This window comes from Salvia hispanica, chromosome 3 (assembly GCF_029641045.1).
Source record: "Salvia hispanica isolate PSC_SH4W2 chromosome 3, Shi_PSC_v1, whole genome shotgun sequence".
NCBI classification, from domain to species: Eukaryota; Viridiplantae; Streptophyta; class Magnoliopsida; order Lamiales; family Lamiaceae; genus Salvia; species Salvia hispanica.
In genome coordinates, this window is record NC_142694.1 from 26,548,947 (window position 1) to 26,568,576 (window position 19,630).

Here is a 19,630-nt window from a genome sequence, read left to right on the forward strand (position 1 = left end):
AATTAGAAAAATTGATACATAAACACCACATATTTATTACTCCATGTGAAGCATAGAGTGATGGCACTTGTAGTAGATGCATTATCTTTTAATTTATGTGGGATAAATATGTAGCGATCAATTGTTACAACGTCAAGTGCGCTGATGTAGTACGATTTGTGCCCAAACATTTTATTTATTGATGTGGTACAGTTTGTGCACCAAATATTTATTTATGCAACATATTCCATGGTCACAATTAAGAGTTTTAATCATTAAATTGACTTAGTTGTTGGAAAAATACTACTCCTATTCTCAACAGAATAAGAATCACCATATAATGTGAGTACAACTAGCAAAAGACAAGGCCGCTCCGCCCAGATCCCATCTGAGTTCTTCCTAAAAATTGGCCCAACCCGGAAATTCACCCTTTCAGAGAAAATAGAGTTCAACCTGACACGAGATCATTGGGATTTAACTGAAAACTAGTGTCAACCCCGCACGATGCATGGCCAAGTCAACCGGCTTTCTTTTGCCAATTTGGCCCCGCGCGACCCAAAATTTCTATGGGTCTAGAATTCTCTGCCCTAATTTGGTTGGCTGGATTATCGGGCCAAACCAATTTGTGACACTTCTAACTGTGAGAGAATTTGTGATGAATCCAAATTCTATAAATAGTGAGATAAAAAAGAAGTTAAAAGGTTAGTAAAAATGATTTTTTTTTTAAATACTCCATTCGTTCACGATAAAAGTCTTACTTTGACTCAGTGTTGGTTATAAGAAATATGAAGAAAAGTGATTGGAAAAAATTAGTAGAATGCAAAGTACTATTAATTTTATAATAGAACGTGAATATAAAACAAATGAGACGACTTTAAATTATAGATGGATCAAAATGATAAATATGTACTAGTATATTATTTTATGGACGGGATGAATTATAGTAGTATCTCTCTATTGCGTACCATTATTGCTCATCCACTTCCCTACGGTTACAAAAATAAAGTGCCATATTATAATACTTTTAATTTTAATTTTGTCTCGGTAAGAAGATAGTGATACTGATACACTAGAATATATAATAGTCATATACGTTGCGTTAGTGTGCTAACTAATTTACAGTGATAACTAATAACTTTCAATATTGTGTATTAAAATTATCAATACAAAGACATAATTATATCAATACAACATGTAAATTTAAAATGTCAACATAAAGACATAAGTTTATCGGCACAATAAGATTGATAAATTTATGTCTTTGTGTTGATGTTTTTAACATACAAAATTGATATTAGTTATTAGTTATTATCATAACTTAGTTAGTATTTGATCACACACTTAGTCATATAAGGAGGGTAAATGTAAAGTTATCATTCAAATCAATACTAATACTAATAACTAAACGTAACATTACACGCCACTCAGATTACATCATTACAATGAACGGCTATATTTTATGTAGGTGTATTCATAAATTAAAACTTGCAATCTACTAAAGTCTAAACGTACAAGTTCTTTATCCTAAAGAAAATTGGCACATAGTCAACTGACATAATTTAGGAAATTCCAAGACAACTAAGAAACAACGAATAGAAGAGGACAAACTTCAAATGGGACAAACGACAGTAGGCCTTTATCCTAAAGAAAATTTGTTCCCTTCTATTTTGTCATCTTTCTTGTGCTTAAATGATCAAAATTCAAATACGGAACATCCGAACATGGCTGGACACAGATACACAGAAATGTGCACTTAATTGTATCTTCAAGAAAACCATGGATCATGTCCTAAGTCCTAAATTAGCCGAATAAATATAAAAATAGATATACTACAGTATTATATCTTTGGAGTTGATAGAAATTCATGGGTTCCATCCTAAAATTAATTGGTGGTAGGAGGAGGGCCCATGAAACTTATATACTGATTTCAGTTCTCTTTGTACACCGATGTGGGATAGTTTTAATGTTATTTTTTAGTTTCAATTGCCAACACCCTCCCGCAAACCCTTCAAGGTGAACCTTGGCGGGGTTGGACTTTTTTTTAATCGTTTGGACGATTGGCCCAATTTTTTTCCCGATCGGTTGGATCACTAGCCCAAATTTTAAGCTCAGATATACTGCTGGGTCAGTTAAATTTGACCCACAGTCGGCGACCCGCTCTGATACCATGATAAAAATCCATAGGTTTCATCCTAAAACCAATTGGTGATAGGAGGAGGGCCCATGAGACTTATATACTGATTTCAGTTCTATTTGTACACTGATGTAGGATAGTTTTAATGTTATTTTTTAGTTTCAATTGCCAACGGGAGTATTTATACAGTGTCCAATCATGTCCTTAATAACATTCACTAACTGAAGATTCGCATGTCCATAGTGTTCATTCTTTAGATTGTAGTACAACTTTTGGGATGTTTTCCTTGGGTTTTCAACTGCACCATGGGCTAAAATTCAATTTTTTTGGTTAATTGTTTGATGTCTACCATGCCATGCATGTGTTTTACATTCAATATTGTTTAACTATCACTATTTCCTTTTGCATATCAATAAATACGAATAATAATGCATGATGATTGAGGTTTAGGGTTTAAACAGAATCGACATTTAAAAAGATGTTGTTATAAAAAAAAAAGGTAAAAAATGGTTAAAATATTTGTTATGAAGTACAACTAACCTTACTTTTCATTTGCCCTCCGTTCCTAAAAGAATAGACAACATTTGAAACGACACAAGTTTTAATGTATAATCTGTAAAATAAGAGAGAGATAAAAAAAAAGTGTTTGGATATTTTTAATGGAGAATGAGATCCATCTCATTAAAAAGAAAAAAATTTCATAAAATAGAATTGATCTATTTTTAAGAGACATCCTAAAATAGTAATGTGGTCTATTTAATTTTTAAGGGACATATGGAGTATTTATTTATCCAAATAAGTCTGACGCCTAAAAGCACTCATAATGGTGAGAGCCTATATCTCACAGTTTATCTTATTTTCTTCTGCCATGTCAGTATTTTATCTCATAATCTATTTTTCTGCAATAGTACAACCTATCTCAGAGCCCATCCCACTGCCTATCTTATTTCCACATCCACACTATTTTATTTTTATTTCTTATAATTCTTTGTTTAATATGTTATCAAATTAATTAAATTAAAATATCAAAATAATACAATACATTGAAAAATGAATTTTAATGAGTACAAACATATGCTATATATATAAAATCACAAATTATTTAAAAAATTTAATTATTTTTATTGTGAAATGAATTTTAATTGAGTACAAATCATTAATTAAATTGATGAAAACCTAAATTAGGTCATCTCCAATCTAATTAGTCAATGACATACGAAAAAATTAGTCTTTGGAAGGGAGCCGAGTTGTGCTTTTGGAGGTGGACTTTGTTACCAATATTGGAGTTTGTTCCATTTTAACTACAGAAATTTGGTGTATTTATTATGGGTTACAGGTCGCAAAAACTTTGGGCTTTTAGAAGTTGGAGGTAGAGAGTGATAGTTTCGTCAGAGTTTCTATGATTATGGGGCTCCTTGAGGTATCCATGTGTTGTTGGGAAATTGTGCACAAGGTACCAGAGTTATTGAAGGATTTTGATTCAGTGGTGGTGCAACATATGCACAGGGAAGAGAATTTTGCTGCTGACTTTATGTCACATTATGCTTATAGGTTTCCAAGAGGAATGCATGTGTTAGCTAGAAACAATCCCTATGGAGCTTCGTAATTGGCTTAGGCATGATAGAATAAGTGTTTCTTATATTCAGTAGTTTAGTTTGTTTTCAGGCTCTATATGTGGTTAGTTACCCAAAAAAAAAAAAAAAAATTAATTAGTACTACTATTTTTTTAATAAAATTATTGGCCCATTAATAAATCTCATTTTATAGTAACAATTAAATACATATGAAAACCTAATTTACTATCCATCTTCTTCTTAGTAAATCTCTCTTGCGTAAACCTAACTTCTTCTTCTTCTTCTTCTATGCGTAAGTCTCTCTTCAAAAAAAATTTTGCACAAAAAAAAATTATTTTTCGCTGGATCGGCGGTCGGGCGGCACAATGGGCACCAATTACAGTGGCGGAAGATCGACGCCCCATCGTGGAAGCTCTAAAATTTTGGGTGAAGAAATCGAGACTGTTAACCGATTATATTCCTCTATGCCAAGGCTAATTAACAGTTGAAAACAACATACTTTTATTGAAAAGTAATATTTAAATTGGTCTATAGAAAATGAGGTTCACACGTTTTCAAGTTAGGAATTAAAACGTGCAAAACTCATTTTTTATGGACCAATTTTGAATTCACTCTTTATTAAATTAGTTATTCGATCATAGTACTGTATTATATTTAAGTTTTATAATTAATGTCTTTATTTTGAGAAAATTCGATGATATAGTTCAACTGAATTGATATGTGTGGAACAAATTTAATAAAAAAGTTTAGTTTTCTTTCCTAAAACTCACACCTTTCCAGTATCATGAACAGACAAATTTGCTATTCTGCATAGTTGATGCTGTCGCTTTCATAAGTTTAGTTGATGTGGAAAAATACCCCAACTACTAATAAATGATAGTCAAAATCAAATATTTACCCATATTCATTTAAATCAAACAATTAGATTCTTCTAATTTAATTTCTTTGATATTATTAATCCTAAAATTAACTCCTAATTAACGAATATTTACCAAATACAGAACTTTAGATTCTTCCATTTTTTTAATTTCTCTGATACATTTGTAATTTAGTTGTAGCAACATTTACATTCCTAATAAAGAAGTACTCTGAATAATGAATCAGTATGAAAACTCAAACCAGAAGTCAAGAAAATACAAAAATGGAAAAATGGATGCAAAGAAGCCTGAAAAAGTTAAAAAGTGGATTATGAAGACCAAAAAGGCAACAACAAAGACTTTTGCAATCACAGACGCTGTCGCGCACACACACACCTCTCCTCTCTCCCTATATTCTCTCTCTCTAATTCTCTCGCCGCCGCCGCCCTCAAACCCCATTCTTCCTCCCGTCGGCAAACGGCGCCCCGCTCACATATTTCAGTGTTTTCACCGGAATTGGTTACCGCGAACAATTTTTTCACTTCAATTTGGAAATTTTTTTATTCAATTAATGTTCTCGAAGATCAATTGAATGAGAAATCTTAGCGCCATGAATGAGTCCGCAGCTTCTGGGGACTCTTCTACGGGTAATCAAACAACCCCTCCAAAGCCCACTGAGAAGAAGAAACGGAATCTTCCTGGAATGCCAGGTCTGTAAGCTTCGAGAATCGATTTTGTTCAAATTCATGTGTAGTTTTTCGATTACGGAGCTGAAAATATGCTTAATTGTGCGATTTCGTGGTGATTGGATCAGATCCTGAGGCGGAGGTGATTGCCCTATCGCCGAAGACGCTGATGGCGACGAATAGATTCGTGTGCGAAATCTGCAGCAAGGGTTTCCAGCGGGATCAGAATCTGCAGCTGCATCGGAGGGGCCACAATCTGCCATGGAAGCTGCGGCAGAGGTCGAGCAAGGATGTGAAGAAGCGCGTCTACGTCTGCCCCGAGCCGAGCTGCGTCCACCACGAGGCGTCTCGGGCGCTGGGCGATCTCACCGGGATCAAGAAGCATTTCTGCAGGAAGCACGGCGAGAAGAAGTGGAAATGCGACAAATGCTCCAAGAAATACGCCGTTCAATCCGACTGGAAGGCGCATTCCAAGATTTGTGGAACCAAAGAGTACAAATGTCAATGTGGAACCGCGTTTTCGAGGTTGGAGTGGCTTCAATTTCCACTTGAATTTGTGTTCATTTTGCTTATTAATTAGTCTGGTTTTGATGTGCAGGAGGGATAGTTATATCACGCACAGGGCGTTTTGTGATGCTTTGGCTGGTGAAACCGCGAAAGCTCCTGCTGATGCTGCTCAAGATCTCGAAGCTGGTGTATCGTCGTCGCCACCAAAGTCGCTGCTGCCTCAGCAATCCCCTGCACCTGAAGATCCTCCACCTCCTGATAGTAGCAATAATGATAATAGTAATCATGGTATTTTGCTACAACTTGGATTTCTTTGTTTTAGGCTTTTAGTTGTCGTTTCCTCTATACTTTTGTTGATTAGGACAAAATAGAATAGCGTTTGGTGTTTATCTGTCTTTGATCTTGAAGATGCTTTTGTCTGTTACTGGTTTCTGTTGTTATCTGCATATAATTTAGACTATGTCCACATAAGTTAGATGCATAATGATATAATGGAATTATAAACTAGGACAACTAGAAGCAATCTCTGTCTCATACTATTTGTTTGTTGATACTTTTTAGTGTCGGAGTTACTGGATAGTGCCACGGCCAATCCGAGCAGCAGCCAGATTTTAGAAGAGCTGCCTAATGTCACAAACTTGGCCACTGGATGCAGCAGTAGCAGTTGCTCCGGCAGTAGTGGGAGCTCGAGCAGTAATGTATTCGCCAGCCTGTTTGCTTCATCCACATCTTCAGCAAACTTGCAACCGCAAACGACTGGATTTACCAACTTATTTCAATCCATTTCCTGTCCTGATTATACACCTGATGTCGCACCCTCTTCATCTTCAGAACCCGTAGCTCTCTGCCTTGCTGTGAATCAAGGCTCGTCAATCTTTGGAAAAGTAGGCCAGGAGCGCAGGCAGTATCCTCCAGCGCCACAGCCTGCTCTCTCGGCAACAGCATTGCTGCAGAAGGCTGCTCAAGTCGGTGCTGCTGCGCCAAACATGTCATTGCTGAGGGGTCTTGGGGTAGTTTCGTCTTCTTCATCTCCCAACTCTACCGAGGAGTGGAGTCAGCAGAAAATGGAGACCAGTGGGGGATCATTAGCTTCTGGACTTGGCCTCGGACTTGGATGCGATAATGGTTCTGGTTTGAAGGAATTGATGTTGGGAACTCCATCGGTTTTCGGCCCTAAGCACACGACTCTCGACCTTCTCGGGCTGGGGATGGCTGCTAGTGGTGGCTCAACGAGTGGGCTATCAGCTTTGATGAGCTCCGTTAATGGTGGTCTCGATGTTTCTGCAGCAGCACAACCATTCAATGGAAGAGAATATGATAGCCAATAGATGGGGAGGCTTGTCTGGTTGAAGGTTTGTTAGTAGCAGTTGTGATATGTGAGTATATAATAGAGATATGTAATTTTTTACTCAGTAGAACAGTATGTTGGATAGCCGATTATATAAATAATTAGAAGTTGAACTACAGTATTATTTAGTTTTTAGTGACCATATATGGTTAGGTGGGGGCAATATAAGTAGTAGAGGTGAAGTGCATAATGTAATGCACTAATGGTAATTTAAAACATCTTAGATTAGGGATGAGTTAAATTTGATAGGGACAGATGCATAAAAGTTTCTAGGTGCCTTGATTAAGCATCATCTGTCACACAACATGTTTTTATTAATAACATACTATATATTAGGCTGAGGGTGTGATGTTGGATACTAATGCATGTTTGATGGTTGTGTGTTAGAACAAATTAAGCAAATCATTCAAGTGTGCTACTGATTTGTCTTTATATCATCTTGATTTGCCAAAATCCTAATCAAATATCACTATAGGTTCAATATCTATTTCTAGGTATGTGAGAGATAATTCCATATGGTATATACCTTATTCATTCCAACCAATTTTAAATTAATGAATTGGTCTCGCAGAATAGATTGGTGGGGAATTGCACACTTTAAATATTTTTCATTTGTTTGTGAGAAACTCAACCATGCTGCCAGCAAATTGTGACAATGATAGGTTTAATTTTCGTAAATAAGACTAATAATAATCCGTGGTTTTTATTTTAAGGAAATTCAGTGGATGCAACATCTTAAATAAAGCGTAATAAAGAAAAAGAAATCAAGAAATGCTTTTTCACAATGTAAGGAAGACATTATCCAAAAAGAGACATTAATTATGTGCCCTTAGCACTACCCTCGACCTTCTTGGCTTGGGGATGGCCGTCAGTGGTGGCTCCGTTGGCGGCCTTTGATGGAAGAGAATTCGGTGGCCAAGATATAGGATGAAGCTCGACAACGCTGTTGATGTAGTGCCAAATACTTGAGTTTACATTTTATATGAGAGAGGAAAATTTGCATTTAATGGTCACAAGGGCTTTGATGAAAGAAATACTATCATTTTCTAGAAACGGAGAGTGCTGTTACTACTGCCTGCAGCCGTGTAGTGGAGGCAGCCACCATACCTCGTCCCATACGGTGATCGTAAAGTTCAGGTACGAGCTTGTACACCCTCCTAAGGAATTAGGTGGATTTGCACAAGGAGCCGTTGCGCTGGTTGCTAAAGCATGAGTGGTTAATATATTCAAGATAATTACGTACGTATTTACAAAATACTGTCTCAATTCATCCTATTTCACCAGATCCGGGGTGTGATAGGGTTATGTTTGATTCAATATATGATGCAAATAGGACTTTATATGTTTGTTGTGTTAAACTCATATTGATGCACAAAACGCACGGAGAATGACTGAATCATATATTCTAAGACTGCATCACATATGTTACAAAGCTTTTGTGGGTTCACTTTTATCAAAAGTTGTTTAGCTTACAAAGCTCTTGCTTCCTACTCTTATTAAGCAATTGGAAAGTTGAAATTAGGTAGAGAATGTCAGCCAATAAATCAGGTCCTATCTAAAAGCAAAGATGAATTATTGCATTTTTAATTGGAAATGGAGAGAGGCGTAGCTATGAAGTTTAGCATTGATATCTTGCTCAATCACAAGTGTGGATATTTAATTTATGAAGTTTTAAGCTATGTACAATGAGATGATTTATAGCAATCGACTAAATATAAGCCAATAATAGAGAGGAAAACTAAGATTACAATGTTGTGACATCATGAAAATGACATAAATTGGGAATCAAAAAACCTAGCAATATAGTAATGGTCCAAGTATGAGGCCGGCCAGCTGCCTACCATAATTCATAATTGCATCTTAAGGTACATGTCTAAAGGTTCAACTTAAAAAATGAATGGAAGTGGGCATAATATAAGTGTAAAAACTCCGTGTTTATTGTCGTTCATACCAAGTTAAATAAGCAAGTTGAAACATATGAAATTGTACGAGTCACTCAGTGCTCCGCTTTAAATAACAAATTGTACAAACCATTTATTTGGGTAAAAAAAGCCAACATGCATCTCACACCAAACTCCTTCAATTCCTCTTGAGAATTCTTCTACCTCCATCAACATACTGCCGATTCTTCACCTTCCATTGTTCCTCGGATTCTTCCTCTTCTCCTTCGCGTCCCCACTCGGCCCCTTCCTCTTCTCTTCCATGTCGTCGCTCGGCCTCTTCCTCTTCTCTTCGACGTTCTTCCTCTCTCCTTCCTCCTCCATGGTGCCTGCGTCTACCACCCTCCTCCTCTCGTTCTCCTTGCTCCGAAATCTGAACCTCCTCCTCCGCGCAAGATATGCAGGGGGAGATGATAGTGTCGTTTCGCTTAGCCAGAAGCTCGTCCAGCGTCCTTGGCTTCACATTGAACGAAAGTTGCAACACCTCTTTGCTAAGGAGCTGGAGCACCGATGTTTTCCCGGCTAGGAACTGAGCATTACTCCTTTGTGCCATTCTAGTGAACCCCATGTAAACGAAACTCCCGTTGTTGAACGCCATGTGAGCTGCCGGGTTGAACCTAGGCACCACAAACACATCCCCTTGTTCCACCTCCAACCTCATCACTCTCCCCTTTGTAACACTTGGACTAGACACTCTCACCATCCCCATCCCTTCCAATACTATCATCACCTCTGTATCCATCGCGTTCCAGTGTGGCTCCATCATCGATCCCTGCCACAACATATACGTTACAGATCTACCATCGAAAACAAAACAAATCTTAGTAGTCAACTACTTACTGCTTTCAACTTCACCACAAACAAACCAATGCTTGAACCTTCTAATGCTGCCAACTGCTTCTCCGTCACTACTGTGCTCCATCCGTTGCAATTCTCAAACGTCTTCTCCCCTTCAAAAACATTGAATAGTTTCTCGTGTTTCTTCTCCTTATCCTTCTTGTCCTTCTTATCTTCCTTCTCCTTCTTGTCCTTCTTTTTCTTGTTGAGATCGCAGCTTAAGTCACCTCTACAGAAGGCATCTACGTGTGTGATGATCGGTGGTTTCGTCCCGTCCAACAGCTCATCTATCACTTGTTCCGATACCTGCAATCATATGTTGGGATGTAATACATCTCCATAAATGAGAAATAAGATAACTAGATAGTTCTACCTTGAAAGTTGCCTGCAAAATTGTCTTGTCGAAGCCAAGAACCATGTCTTGAATGCTAGAGTAAGGTTCTGTTGCTGGTTCCTAAATCAGATTCATAACCAGGTACAATCAAACATCCAATTATGATTTGATGTATGTAATTGTAAATGAATAAGAGGCTCTCGTACACGCAAGTCATCGTTTGAATTTGCAAAAATGGCATGGATCTTAAGCCCTTCGTCACTTTGGAGATAAAACACAGTTCCCTGCACAAGCCTATGTACATCTCCTCGCTGAATATTCATGTCCTTTAGTTCGTCATCTTCCGTCCACCTCAGCCTCCCACTCCCTAACAACACACAATCAAACTATATTCTCTTACTCTCTTCTATACAAAATTCACCATCTACAATTTCAATCACCATTTTCTTGAAGCATTGGTAGCCATTTGTTAAAAGTAGAGATACAAGTAAATTTTTTGTTTTTAGGTAAGGGTTAAGATTTAAAAATGACAAAAGCTTTCTCTTTGTGATATACTCTATTTGATGCTGCTCCAGTTTTCATAAATGGCTGATTTTAACACATCGTTTGGGGTGTTTACCCGAAAATGTCATACTGCTTAGGTATTACTCCCTCTTTAGTACCATTATCATTTCATTTTATGGAATAATGTCCTTTCATGTCAAATAAAGCACCGAAATTACACGTCAATTTAGTCATCGATGTATAATTTTTGGCATCAACCCATAATCCGTGTAATTTCAGCTGTCATGTCAATATTTCGATGCGCCAATTTTTTTTAAAGACATTTTATTTCAATAAATGTAACAAAAGGTACTAAGTACTACTCCCTCCGCCCCATTGAAGATGACCCACTTTCCTTTTTGGTTTGTCCCAATCAAGATTATCCATTGCTTAAAATGGAAACCCCTTTTATCTCTACTTTATTCCCTCTCTCTTACTTTACTCTCTCCACTTAACACACAAAATAAAGTTGCATAAAATCCCGTGCCATCCAATAAAGGGGTCATCTTCCTTAGGATGGAGGGAGTACTTATCTAAAATAGTGAGACATTTTCAAGTGAACATTCGAAACGATGTGACTAAGTGTATCATTATCTTGAAACTCTCTTAGATCCGGCCCGAAAATCTCTTAGTATTAACTATTGTTATAACATATCCATAAAATAAAACGAACTACAATTTCATAGGAGTAATATAAATTCAAAATTGGGATTTTCCCCATTTGAAAGCTAGATGGTAGAGAATGGAAATTGAAAGAATAAATAGAAAATGACCTGCGTGGACATAGAAGAGCATGTGAGCATTCAAAAGGAGAGGGAGCAGGAGAGAGGTGGGCTGGAGGCTGAAGAAGTGAAGTAGATAGGAGCCGTTGATGCCGTCGCTAATCCGGACGGCTGAGATCTGCCCGTACTCGTTCGACACCACGGGCCACCTCTCTTCTTTCTTCACAACAGGGCCCGAACCCGAAGCCCGCATACCTTCTGCATGCACATTCGCACAAAAGGCTAACAAAATTACACAACATTGCACTACTCTCATCGACATTGTTCCTTTTGAATTACACATACTCGAGCGTAAAATCTCACACATTCTCTCTTCAAAGAAAAGGCCACTAAATAGGGAGAGGGAGGGGTACGTGGCTTTTGCATGGACACGTGGAGTTGGGAAAAGCCATCTCATACTCTTCTCATTATATTCATATATTATGCTAATTAAATTCCTAGTACCATATGTATATCATGAACAAATATACACGGTGCTACATTTATTTATAAATATCTATTTTGATTAATCATTCCGTATTACTAACGCTCTCCACTAATAATATATATAAATGAGATTGATACTTCATTAATTTTTGCAATTTTACTTCAACAAGTTAAAATATATAGCTCTTTAAATTGGGAATAGAGGGAGTATAATCTACTTGTACTAACGTTTTATTTCCCTGCAATATCTCGAAAACTGGCCCTTGGACTGTATAAGACGATGTTTCTGAGAAATTTCATGTTGTGGACCTATTGTAAGAGCAATTTTATCGATTATCAACAAAGATATACACGACATGGTTTCCTGAATTTTCATTATGTTTTATAAAATTTCTTTTGTTGTTATTCATATCAGCTTCATCCACATTTAATTACAACTATCATCTATCGACAAAAATTGAGTTGTTTTTATTTTTAAATAAATCAGTAGCAAGTTTTCAGGGGAGATTATTACCAATTACTACCATACAAAATGTTTGTCATAATCTTATAAGACAAGCGTGTTAAGTTTTTTTCACTCTTTAATAGTTTTATTTTTCTAAAAAAACTATTGAATAGCACTCCACTGATAAACTATATTGATTTCTTTCTTTTTTTAAAAATCTAAATGGGCCATAATTTTTGGGCCTGCAGAACTCCTAACGGAATAGCGGAATCGTAAGCCCATTTACAGATATTATCCGATAGGCTTTGCTGGCCCAACGAATAGCGGAAAGTTTGAATATAACTACATCCACAAAATATAAATCTTGATATTGAAAACATATCATTAAAGACAAACATACTAGATATTAATTTTTTTTGAATGGTCCAATATAGGAAAACACTAGTACTAATTTTTTTCATGGACGAATGTAGTAAGTCTTTTTCGCTCAGACTTATCATAATTACAAATTTAACCTGAATTTAAGTTTATTATTCATTTTACAGCTTGAACAAAAAATATTGCAAAGCTCTGGTGACACGTATCAAGAAGCTAAAATAAAATAGTAGTACAAATTTTCAAAATTTATTTTTTATTATAGTTTCTTGATATTAATCTTAAATAACAGTAATATCTTAAAAATTATAATACTAAAATATCTCAAAACAAATTCAAAATTGACGAGGGCCATTGCCCCCAACTCCATCACATAGCACCGCCTCAGCGTTTACATGTGTCAAATTGAGGTTAAAGTTAGCAAGTAATGAAGTTGGGAATAGAATCGAATGGTCTCCATTTTGATATATTGATTTGTCACATTTATTTTAATTTTCTATATTTATTTTATTTTAGTAGAAATTTTAAATCATAAAATATTAGTTATAAGATGAAGTTCATGATTATTTTGACTAATTTTTAAATTAGTAAGAAATACCAAGAATCAATAATACGATATGATAATGCTAAAGGTTTTGGCCAAAGTTTTTAATATAAAACGACACAATGTTTTGTTTGGCGTAGCTAGGTAGATATGAATTGGGCCCACATGTACAAAACTATAAAGGAATCAACCGTCATATCATCTAGTGGTCACAAATATAAAGTCACAAATAAAAAGTCCTTGAATCATAGGGTATTATTTGGGAGCGAATTATATATACCATAAGATTTAAGGATAATAGTCTTTATGTGGTAATAATTATAACCGGACCACCATGCATTTCATTCGTCGATGATTTTTAAAATTTTAGAATATTTTCTTTCATTAAATTTAAATTCATTTATAAAAGTAAAAATGTAACCTAAATTTTTCCTTTGGTGGTGATTTATATCACAATTACTTCGTGAATCACGATAATAACATTTTAATCGGGGTTTAAAATCAATTAGTTCAACTTCATTATATTGTTACATACACCAAAATATTTATATTCAGTACAATGCGAATATGAAGTGGAAATATCATCAAAGTATAGAGGATATTATCCATTTTGTAAGATATGCATGGATGATGTCTCAACTTCAAATAATTATACTTATACGTGTACAAATAATTGTCCACATTCAATTTAGTAATATACATTGTTATTAAGGATCCACATAGTATACTTTTTTAGTGTCATATATGGTTGATTCACCTCCACAGTTTTTCCAAACTCTTTTGTGTTCTAAACATTACATTTTGCCTTTGCTTTTGAGAGTTGGCTACTAATCCTTTTTACGAATTGTATTAGTCAGAATCTCACCCTCAATCACCCCTTAACTTTTGTATGCTACAAGTTTCTTCATTCTTCCTTTTTTTTCTTTTCTTTTTCTTATTGATTTTCCGTGTGTGTTTCGTGTATTGTCGAAACTTAGCTACTAAGTTCTTCACTTTACTATTATTACTTTTGTCTCCTTAATAATTATAATATACATATATTAAAAGTTAATTGCATACCTATAAATTTTAATCATCATCACCATCATCAATTCATCATCATATTATGTGAATAAAATCGCCGTCATATCAATTTGATTAGGACCCTTTAATTTCTGATTCATGAGTTAAGTAAGCGCCAAAATTATTACACGTAGAATGGATGGATCAATAATATAGAGATGCAAAGTAGGGCATGCAAATCACGATTAATATTATTATAAACAATAATGTCACAAATAATTATACATGGAGTAGTATTCAATAATGTGCGAAATAATTTTATTCACGAAAATATTTATGATTTAAAACTTCTAGGAGGTGGAATTGCATTACGTCAGTTAATTAAAAAGCGAGTTGATTTTTGCAAAATATTCGAAAAGAAATATTCGAAGTGGCAATAAGGCTGATTGAAACGTCGCTTTTTGCAAAATTGATTTCGCCATCACAACTTTGGCAAGAGTCAAAATCATCAGCCGTCTCCCTAATTTTAACTGCATGATACTTTTTCGTTTAATTTTTAATTTTTTTTTTTTACCTTTCTTCAGTAGCTCTAACTTTTCCACAATTGTAAAGAAGTTGATTATTATGGATTCATAAATTATGTTAAAAAAGGTATAAATAATACTCAAAAGATTACAACGACACTGAAATTTTCGAAAGGTGTCTTGGGCTTTTATTAGCTCAGGTACTACTACTAGATAGACAGCCAAAACTTTAAATAAAGTTATTCAAATCATTACATCCTTCATATAACTTGATTGAAAATATAATGCTATTTATACTAATAACGTCAAATGCAAGAATAAATGAGGGTTTATCCCCCAGAGGCCAGAGTTAATTTGTCTGCAATAACTCAAGATTGGCTATAATAATTGTGATAGTGAAACATTCCCTTTGAAAATGCAACTTTGGAATGCATATGGACATTCTAGATTTCATTTTATCCTTGAAAAATTATGTAAGTCCTATAAACAAAAAGAGAAGAGTCAAATTAATTAGTTCATGCTTGGAAAAACTACGCCCTAGAATGAGAAACACTTCTTATATGGTTCATCTTGTAAGAAAAAATTTTACACTAAGATAAATTGGTCAGATGTGACATCAAAGGAATCGAGGATGATCGATGCGTGTTATGCAAAGAAGAACTAGAAACATTAGGCTCGGAGCATACCATTTTCACATGTAGAATCTCAAGTGGCTAATAATGGTATTATTGGTGCAAATTGATGCAAAAATCCATATGAGAATATTTGAACTAGGAGGTTCTCAAAGAAACCATAATTCTTTGTAAAGAAATTAATATTACTCCATAAAATAAAAACAGCAGTAAAAACAATGACATGCGCTATTTATAAGCATTTGGAAAACCCTAGAAACCCAAAGGAAATAAAACGAAAATTAGGACATTAAAAATAAATCCCGAAAAACAGTAAATTATCTTTTTCGTCCCCTAAACGATGTTGTGATGCTTTTGATTTCTAATCCCGATTCGCAAGAACCATGCGAATTTAAGCCATTATGACACGGAGCGTTTTTGGCACGTTTTCGGCGTCACCAACGTCTATTGCTGGAACTGCATCACAAATGATGGAACATATATCTTAGTTTACATAAGAAGCCGATGGCATGCTTCATACCCTAGTTAGGCGTTCATCTTCGTAGTGGCAATACGAAGACAAGACTTATGTGGTGACGATTTACTTTGTGGATTGGAGTTTGGTGCTCCGAATTCCCCCACCCCTCAAAGGTTCCAATGATTGATGAATGTAGTGGCAATATAGATTGGAACGAGGTTCCAACGTCTATTGAATGACTTGAATCCATGATTTTTTGCATGTTATTTAAAATAAATTACCATAATACCATGTGATTGTGGGTGCGACCCCACCGAAGTACAATTAAATGAATCAATCATTTTCAACGAATTCATTCATTATATTAATTATAGTATTAGTTTTTATATTAGTATAAGCTTATAATTAACTAGTAACGGAGGACTCGAACCTTAGGACAAAGTAAGCTTATAATTAACTAGTAACGGATGAGTACTCAAATCTGAAACCTTTGACCTTAGACATTAACCTCTCTATCGTTTGACCAACTCACACACACAAAACTATGTTAGGTAAACTTTTTATAGTGACTGATTCCTCCGTATGTGGTCCCATACTTCATAAACCCAAGGATTTTTTTGGAGGAAATACATCTCCACTAAGTTAATAAGAGAAGCTCGAACTCGGCACCTCAGTCAGCAATGTCTAAACTCTTTACCGCTAGAACAAAGGCTCCAAACTATACTACTAATATATAGAGAGAAAGAGGTGGAGAGAGAGCGCTACACGACATTCCACTTTATTAGTATATACATAGATTTGATATCAATGATACATATGTACGATTTGTTTCTTGATTAACGTAATTAATTAACATAAACTCGTTTCGACAAGATTTATTTAATAGTATATCAAACTCGTTACCCATGTGGAATACTAAAGTAAGTCCACCAAAAATAAGCTCACAACTTGTTAAATTTGTATTTAATTAGTGCAATAAAGTTAGCGGAATTCTTACATTCTAGACTTATCTTTTGCTCTCTTATACAAAAAAATATAAAATAAAAATTGCCACATATATATATGCGAAAGGAAAACGTTCACGATAGATAATTTTGATTAAGACATTAGTGCAAGTATGATTATGACATGAGTGTTTATAATTAAGAGTTTGGTATGAACACATAATCAAATATATTTGTTTTCGTGATATAATTTATACGAAAAAATGTGGCCAAAATCACCTTTTAAAAGGTGAATGCTTTTTCCACTAAAGTTGAACGTGGAAAACAAATTAAAGGTAGGGGTGGTGGAGAGGAAGACCCAATTTCCTTAGTGTATTTCCTTTTGGTATTATAATTGCAATAGCATATATTCTTCTACTTCAGTTCCTTTCATCAGGCCTGTCACATTTCCTCACCCAATTACACACACACACACACGCACACACACACACACACACACACAATGGTATGGTATAAATAATTGAAATTACAAGTTTTATTATTTTGTGAATTTAGGTGGAATTAAAAATTATAGTAAAAGTTTAATTATACATCTTTCACTTATTGTTGTTTAAGATGAACTTCAACTCGTTCAATTTATCAAAAACAATATTTTGTACATAAATAATCAATCATATGAAACTTGAGTGTATGATCCTTTTTTCTTTATCCTTTTTAATCTCTAAAGAAATTTTTATAAATAGTCCACTCTAACATGATAAAAGTTACCAATGAAAGTAACTTCTTTAGGGGGAAACTTTAGGACCATTATGGGCGGTGTATAATTGAGTGGCAGAAAAAATTTCCCAATAAAGTTGATCATAAATCTTTACATGAAAATTTATGAAAGTCATTCTATATTGTGATAGTACTATATGATATACTATTTCATACATAAAAGTGGTCCTAGTGATAGTGATAAAACCATGCATTGCACCCACCTCTTCCACTCAAATATTATCATTTTGTTTTAATACTCCCTCCGTTTCCTATTAGGAGTCACTCTTTGACCGGGCACGGGTTTTAAGAAATGTAAAGAAAATTTGGTTGAAAAAGTTATGGAATGTGGGGCCCATTTTTTTATATTGATTTTATTATAAAATGTGAGTGAGTTGAGTTAGTGGAATATGAAACCTACTTACTATTTATGGTAAAAATGAAATGTGACTCTTAATTGGGGACGGACCGAAATGAAAAAGTGTGACTCTTAATGGGGGACGGAGGGAGTAGTTGACTAGCTAAAATCACACTTTCAAACATTTTTGTAAAATAAATTACAAAATTTAATGTTATTAACAAGGCCTTTCTCAATCAATTTGTGGTCCTCATCATGCATGCATGTTAACAAGTGTTCCAAGCTTTATGGATATTCACAAACAATGCTTCGAACATGAAATTATACATATTGACTTTGTAATAACAACATATTTTGAGCTATAGTTAGAAATTTGTTTTATGCGTGATGTAAAATTATACTCCTATATTTGATAGTATGAATTAAGTAGTAGTGTTTGTTTATTCATTTTTTGAAAACAATATTTTTTTCAAATATAGAACAAAAGAATTCATTAAATTTTACTATTTGATAGTAGTGGCCTTGGCAGGTTCGAATAATATTAATGATGAGTGATTATATATCCCAAACAATATATTCTCTCATCTAGTAAAGATGACAGTTTTTAGGATGCTGGCTGTCTATGCATCTTGATCATCCAATCAATTTCTTGAATCTCAACTTGTTTCCACTCATATTATTGTCTCTTCTAGAGATTTTCATTAAAATTCTTAAGTAACATTGCAGGAGTTAACTAATTTTGAGCCACTTTTGACTAAGAGTAATTATCACTTTAAATCCAAAACATAATTCAGTTATTAACTTATTATATAAATTACTACAGTACCTACCATACTTGTAAATTTACTGAATTCAATATGTAAACTGCACTAGAAATACCTCCTCTTATATTCAAACATAGATCAATACTTTTTATTTAGTGCATTAATAAATTACACTACAAAAGGAAAGGGACAAACAGACTCACAATAAAGAGGGTGGTGTTCGGTTTGACAAATTAGACAAGATTGAGTGTTATGAATGTTGTTTGGTTGAGTAGAGAATACTCGATATTTTTAGGATTAATCCTGGCATTTCACTAGTGACAAAATTAATCTTGAGAATTCAATCTTGAATATCACTAGACAAATTAATCTTAAACAATCAAATATAAAATTGCTATGCAGTATCATTTCATAAACTGCTGGAAATCATCTAATTATAAGATTTCGGATCTACTAATGATTGAATAGGGTTTAGGATGAATAGGATGCATTGGATTGGATGGAGACTTCTCCTTCAACCCCTTGTCCTAAATACTTTGATTCTAATCGGAAGCATTTAATTCTACCTTTTCTCTAGTACTATTTGATCAACATTTTAGAGACAATGGTTATATGTAACATGCAAAAAGATGTACTCGATATATTCCCCTTTATTCGCCGATCGTTTCAGAAAACTAAATGAAATATTTTTGGAAGTAATAAATTGATAATTGAAATAAAGTTAGTTGTATACTAAGTGCGTATATATTTTCATCTTACGAAGTTTGATACATACAGAAAATTGGTAATAATTGATTTCGACGTCATTTCGTAGTTAGCCAAGTACAAAAGTGAACTTTTTTTATGAGTATATGTATTTCGGCAACAATTCCTTAAGCATCA

At 34.5% G+C, this 19,630-nt stretch overlaps 2 protein-coding genes across 2 annotated transcripts; one reads left to right on the top strand and one right to left on the bottom strand.

The window, feature by feature from the left end:
* Positions 1 to 4,883: 4,883 nt before the first annotated feature.
* LOC125210605 (zinc finger protein GAI-ASSOCIATED FACTOR 1-like) lies at positions 4,884 to 7,203 on the top strand. Its single transcript, XM_048110145.2, has 4 exons — positions 4,884 to 5,254; positions 5,359 to 5,755; positions 5,829 to 6,025; positions 6,299 to 7,203. Exons 1-4 carry the CDS (start codon positions 5,137 to 5,139, stop codon positions 7,063 to 7,065), a joined length of 1,479 nt encoding a protein of 492 aa, XP_047966102.1. The 5' UTR covers positions 4,884 to 5,136; the 3' UTR covers positions 7,066 to 7,203.
* A 1,797-nt stretch (positions 7,204 to 9,000) lies between these two features.
* On the bottom strand, positions 9,001 to 11,820 carry LOC125216587 (vicilin-like seed storage protein At4g36700). The gene is made up of 5 exons (XM_048118342.2): positions 11,513 to 11,820; positions 10,403 to 10,563; positions 10,236 to 10,316; positions 9,866 to 10,168; positions 9,001 to 9,797 (listed from the first exon to the last, which is right to left on the bottom strand). The coding sequence occupies exons 1-5, from the start codon at positions 11,802 to 11,804 to the stop codon at positions 9,165 to 9,167; spliced, it is 1,470 nt and encodes a 489-aa protein (XP_047974299.1). The 5' UTR covers positions 11,805 to 11,820; the 3' UTR covers positions 9,001 to 9,164.
* Between the last annotated feature and the right edge of the window lie 7,810 nt (positions 11,821 to 19,630).